General features: G+C 34.6%; 1 protein-coding gene across 1 annotated transcript in view; it reads right to left on the bottom strand.

The window, feature by feature from the left end:
- Window positions 1-1631: 1631 nt before the first annotated feature.
- The window catches only part of LOC107550906 (uncharacterized), a 12928-nt gene continuing 7863 nt past the window's right edge, over window positions 1632-6696 (bottom strand). Inside the window, exons 6-8 of the mRNA XM_016232355.1 lie at window positions 3015-3117; window positions 2821-2861; window positions 1632-2029 (exon numbers count right to left, since the gene is read on the bottom strand). Coding sequence (XP_016087841.1) covers window positions 1974-2029; window positions 2821-2861; window positions 3015-3117 — 200 coding nt within the window. The 3' untranslated portion in view covers window positions 1632-1973. The remainder of the gene's footprint in view (window positions 2030-2820; window positions 2862-3014; window positions 3118-6696) is intronic.

A 6696-nucleotide genomic window follows, 5' to 3' on the forward strand; every position in this document is an offset into this window, starting at 1 on the left:
TATTGTAATGCATTACTTTTAAAAGTAACTTTCCCCAACACTGGTTATCGCTTTGGTTATGTTATGGATTGGTTTACTATATTTGTATCATAATAATGCACTGCAATCAGACGTTTGTCTTGTGTTCTTGCTCTTCTTTTGGGTCACTATTGCCCCTTCAAAATGTCAACTTTCCTCCTACTGTTCAGTTCCTTCTCCATCCAAATACAGCCACAGGACCTCTGCTCTTCCACTTCTTTACAAACCACAGAAAAGCACCAAATATCTGATTTAGATGAGCTGAATATGTATAGGACATGTGTAATTGATAACCTTTTAAAGATGTGCCCCTCCAAGACAAGTCATGACATGATGATACATTGACAAGTCATGAATTAATGCTACTTAATACGTAATTATATAAAAAAGAAATACAAAATATGTAACTTGGCTGAAAGCAAAAAAAAAAAAAAAAAAGGTTTCACAGGAAAGTTCGGTATTTGTTTAATTTCATATTTATAGTTTAAATTTCATATAAACCATGGTTTCCTTCTGTTCAACTTTTTCCTGAAGATGAAGAATCTTCTGCTTTTGTATCTCTATTGTCTGTTTTGCTTTGTCAAGAGCAATCTGTAAAGTGGGTACACCATATAAAAAATAAATAAAAAATATATAACTTGGCTGAAAGCAAAATAAAAAAAAATGTGTCTCACTTGAATTAGGCCTAATTCAATTATTTATTTATAAAGTAACATGAATTCATGACTTGTTAATGTATCATTATGTCATGACTTGTCTTGGAGGGGCACATCTTTAAAATGTTATCAGTTACACATGTTCTATACATATTCAGCTCATCTCAATTAGATATTGCTTTTCGATGGTGCTTTTCAGTGGTTTGTAAACAAGTGGAAGTGCAGAGGTCCTGTGGCTGCATCTGGATGGAGAAGGAACTGAACAGTAGGAGGAAAGTTGACATTTTGAAGGGGCAATAGTGACCCAAAAGAAGACCAAGAACACAAGACAAACGTCTGATTGCAGTGCATTATTATGATACAAATATAGTAAACCAATCCATAACATAACCAAAGTGATAACCATCATCACTATGCTAACACTGATTTTAATTTGGAAAATTGCACCTGCTTAATGAATACGCTATTGTAGGATGGCAGCAGTGGAATCACTCAAAACAGAATGAGATGAAATTGTTTTTTAATTATGAATGCATCATTGTGTGTTGGATGAGTTAGGTTAAACATAAATATTGCAAGAATTCCACTGTCGTTCACTGATGTTTGTGACAACTGCAGTTGGCAAATTTATAAACAATTTTACATTGTGCCATTTTCATACATCTTGCTTCTAGAGCATGTTTGATTTAGTTTACCCCAGAGTGTTAATTAATACATTAACTAACATGCAGGAACTAAAATTTAATTAAGGTAGTGTTATTCATGCAGTAGTTCATATGACTCATCTCGTAGTTAAGTTAGTTCTTCATTAGTTCTTGATTAATACATATCTTAACTCATCATTAGTTCATAGTCAAGTAATTATTAATTCAGGTATTAGTACATGCTAATTCATGTACTGTTATTGTAAAGTGTTACCACAAAGTTTACTGTAAGATCCTGTTCACATATGAAAAATAACATCAATATAGTAGACTGACAAATGAAACCAACTATGAAACAAACTAGGATTGAATGATTTTCCTCCTCTAGCTCATACAGTAGGTGTTGTGGACTGATGTAACTGTAGCATTACTGAGCATGCAATACTTTGACTTTTCCAGTAGTCCAGAAATAGATGTTTGTAGTAATATGCACATTTACATGTGTACAAGGTCCAAGGCGTATGAGTTAGCTTGACAGATCAGACATATCTCTTCAGTTTGCCTCCTCTGATCATGGTCGTGTTCGTCCTGAAGCATCAGAAAGTCTATTTCACTGTTTATACTCTTCTGTGAGCATCCAGAAAGAGCAAATCGTTTAGAAGGCAGTGGAGAGGTGTAAGCCAAGCGGTGTCTGTCGGTCATTCATCTGGTCTATGAATGATGAGAAGGTATAGAATTAAGTATATAAACACATATGCGCTATAGATAATGTAAAGATGTGTAAAGACTGTAGAAAAATACTCCTGAATATATACTCAAAACACATTTAATATTTTAGCATGCTTATTTATTTATTGCATTTAATTAATTAATTTTCATCCTCTTATGATGACCCTCCTGCAGTTCCTGAGTTTGGGAAACCTTGTACACTCTTAAAAATAAAGGTGCTTAAAAGGTTCTTCACAGTTGTGCCATAGAAGAACCATGTTTGGTCCCACAAAGAACCATTCAGTCAAAGGTTCTTTAAAGAACCATCTCTTTCTTGCTTTTTTATAATCTGAAGAACCTTCTTTTGCCACAAAGAACCTTTTGTCAAACAGAAAGGCTCTTCAGATGTTAAAGGTTCTTTATGAAACACCTTTATTTTTAAGAGTGTATATATGTTCAAACGTTTAACCAAGAATTTTTATTATTATTTTTTAATCACTTGTTGTGTACAATATTCAGTCATGTTTTATGTCCCTCCTAGGCCATCGGACTTCTATTTTTGGAGAAAAACTGTCTGTGTGCTGAAGAGAATGGCTGAAATTATGAGCATCAGCAGTTAAGTCGGGAAAGGTATGAGGAAGAAATATTGATAAATCAAATACCAACCCAATATCACATATCTGTTCTAAATACTGAGGCATGTATCATTTATTTTTATCGCTATTCATTTATTTTTATTGTCAATTTTGATATTATGAACTCAAGCAAAGATGTATATTTAATCATATACTTACATACTTCCTCTTGGATTTCAAAGTTTTCGACAACTTGTAATCTATAAGAGAAATGTAGATATTCCATGGCTAGATGTTTTGACATATTAGGTCATAGATGGTACAAAGCGTTCAAATATATGAAATTTATATACGATAATATGAAAACAGCAAAAAACTGTTCAAGATAATAGTAGGATAAAACACAAAGTTACCCCCAGTCTGATGAAATTCTTGTTCTGTAAAGCTGATGCTGCAGCTTCTGTTGAGGAAACAGAATTATAACTGAAATTATATATGTATAAGGGATGTCACATATTCAACAAATACTTCTTCACTTTATACGTCTTGCTTTTCATTATTCTCTTTAAAAGGCAGTAATAGATCAAGTGTGAGCCTAAGGATTCGTAAGATAGGAGAAATATGTTTGTTTCTGGCTTAAGCTATTTCTGGCTCCAGTGTTAATTTTTAATGAGGCAGGAGACATTGAAAAATATCCATTCCAAATCCATTTCACGCCATTATGAGGCCTACAAAAACTGAAAACTGGCGAAACATCTACAATAATAAATAAAAAAACATCAGTCCTATTAGATTACACAGCTACAGCTTTCGATAGCTGTTAATGGACAAGAATTCCTTAAACATACAAGGCTGACTGGAAAAAGTGCATCAGCCAATTAGACAGCTTTTTATATGTGGCTCCAAAGTGGCTAGTAAACACTGCATTCACGGCACAGGTAACTGCTTTAAAAATCTGCATGCTCCAGCTGAGCAACTGCCAGTGAGATGAATGGCGATGATAATGGACATTGGACAATCTTAAAGAAAACTACACTTGTCAATCCATTTCATTGGGTCATTAAATAACCTTTTTTGTTTTATTTTCTTTGTTTGGTGATGTTTTGTGTTATTCATTTTTCTTTTCCTGTTTTTTTCTCTTTTATATAATTCATATTTAAGGACTTAAAATTGTATGTGTCTAAATAATGCTTTTATTGTTGGATGATTTTTTTCCCCCAGAGTTACAGCTGGTAGTATAGGAGTGTCTAAAGAACATGTTATAACTGATATTATTGGGTAAACAAGTAGGTTTTGAGTTGTGATTTAAATACAGAGAGTGAGGTTGTTGTCCTTAGTGTCAGTGGTATAGAATTCCATAGTTTAGGTGCAATTACGGAAAATGACCTGTCGCCCATTGAAGACAGATTATAGAAATCTAGGTACAGTAAGAAGTTCACACCCTGCAGATCGAAGTGATCGAGGCGGAACGTAAGGAGACAGTAGATCAGAGAGATAAGGAGGAGCAAGGCCATTGAGTGATTTAAAAGTAAGCAGAATAATTTTGTAAGTAATGTGAGATGATATAGGGAGCCAATGGAGTTTAAATAAGATAGGGGTAATATGAGCAGATCGTTTAGTATGGGTTAATATTCTTCCAGCAGAATTTTTTATATATTGTAAACGAGAGATAGAGTGCAATGGTAATCCGGCAAAAAGAGCATTACAGTAGTCGAGGTGTGATGTAATAAAAGCATGCACTAATGATTCAGCATCTTTTGGAGAAACATAGGATCGAAGTTGGGCTAAACGGCGAAGCTGGAAAAATGCAGCTTTGGATAGTTTACTAATGTAAACATCCAGAGTCAGTGAAGGATCAAGAGTAATGCCTAAATTTCTGACAGTAGCAGATGGAAAAATTGTTGTAGCATCAAGGTTGAAACTGGGAGCATTTACTATATTTTTTGTTAGTGAAGAGGGGCCAGTAATTAAAATGTCTGTTTTATTCACATTCAAACTGAGAAAATTAGAATTTAGCCAGGCCTTTAGCTCATTAACACAGGTAGATAGTGATGTGGTCTGGTGAATAGAATCTGGTCTGCATGCAGTGTATATCTGAGTATCATCAGCATAACAGTGATAATGAAAATCATGACAACGGATACTATGTCCAAGAGGCATGATGTAAGTAATAAATAGTAATGACCCAAGAACAGAGCCCTGGGGAACACCCTGACCGAATAAAGTAGTGGGAGATTTATAATTATACATAGTGATGTAGTATTGTCTATCAGTGAGATAGGAAGAGAACCAGGATAGTGCAGCACCCGAGACACCTATCTCTGAAAGGCGAGAGAGTAATATCTTGTGACAGACAGTATCAAATGCTGAGCTGAGGTCGAGCAGCAGGAGAATGGAGAGATTACCTGAGTCACCAGAGAGTAACAAATCGTTGACAACCTTAACTAAAGCAGTTTACTTGACTTGACTTGATGTGTATGTCATGTATTTATATGTATTTGTAATTACACATTTATAATGATGAAGTTGTAATTTAGTACATTTAAAATATATTAACTTGAAATGTACCATTGAATAACAGACTACAGTTAAAAGTATAATCAATTACTTTACAAGTGCTATAAAGGAGACATATTATGCCCCTTTTTACAATATGTAATATAAGTCTCAGGTGTCCCCAGAACATGTCTGTGAAGTTTCAGCTCAAAATACCCCACAGATCATTTATTGTATCATTTTAAAAATGCCCATTTTGAGTGGAAGCAGAAACACGCTGTTTTCGTGCATGTCTCTTTAAATGCAAATGAGCTGCTGCTCCCCGCCCCTTTTCCAGAATAGGGCTGTGCCTTTACAGCTCCTTCCTCAGATACTCTGCTAAAAAAAACATCTGTTTAGTTTTTATCATCATGTCTGTCGTGCTGAAATCATGCGCTTTAAACCATTTTAGTTTAAAATTCTGATTCAGTTTTCTGAGTGCAAACATCTGAAGCATGCGCACAGAAAGCATGTGAGTACTAAGTTCTCTTTCAGATATACATAAGTTTATGTTAAAAACACACATGAATAACAAAAACAGTCGGTTATGTCTGTGAAGGTAAACCGCTGGGAAATAAATTGCATGTTTATATTAGATCTGTGTGGCATAAGCGTAATATACAGTAAATAAATCAGTAAATCCACTGCTCTCTTGTCTCCTCTGAAGCTGGGACTCTAAATAGTGTTCTGTGCTCATCTGTGGAGCCAACGACAAAACATTTACCATGCCTTCTCGAACCTTTGCCAAACTGGTACACCGTTGTTGTCGCTTGTGAAAACACAATGGCGGCGCCGTGGGTGGAAACTTGCAGATTAAGGGCGGTAATATTATAATAAGATCCCCTTTCTACGTCACGGGGGAAGTGAAAGCTGATGCGCTTGTTTTCTTACAAGCTTGTAGAGAAAGGTTTACCAAAAAAATTGCTGGGTTAATCTTTTTCACATTTCCTGGGTTGATAGATGCACCGGGGACACGATTAAAACATTTAAACACGGGAAAAATAATAAGACTTTTTTTTTATATGTCACCTTTAATATGTTAGTCAACGCATCAAAATAAGTGTACTTTAAAGCATGACACAAGATTATGAAAACATTAATTAAAATGTAACTCAAAGTAAAACTTTTTTTTGGATATTATTACAAAATGCACTTTTTAAAAGTATGTTTAATTGTGTTAAGAAACATGAAAGTGTACTCTCTAAGCCTCCAAGTCAAAATTCGCAAGCATACTTGTGGCGAAACACCTCTACCACTGATATCTACAGAGAATTTCAGTAAGGTGATAAAAGTGTCATGCTGTGGGACTGCTTTTCATTAGCGGGTACTAACATATATTGCAAGAAAACCTGTTTTGGTTTGCTAAATAATGGACTCTTGGGTCTGATTTTCCTAACGTGAATAATCTGGAGTGATTTTCTGGTCCACATTTAGCCGAAAAGACTTCATTAACTGCTACAACAAAGTAATTTAGTTCTTACGTAGTTACTTATGAAGTCTGTAGTATTACATTTTTTGATAATGTGAGAATATTTCCCATTATGAAAATGCTTCAAGAAT

This window comes from Sinocyclocheilus grahami, unplaced genomic scaffold (genome assembly GCF_001515645.1).
Source record: "Sinocyclocheilus grahami isolate Dianchi unplaced genomic scaffold, SAMN03320097.WGS_v1.1 scaffold410.1, whole genome shotgun sequence".
In the NCBI taxonomy this organism is placed as follows: Eukaryota; Metazoa; Chordata; class Actinopteri; order Cypriniformes; family Cyprinidae; genus Sinocyclocheilus; species Sinocyclocheilus grahami.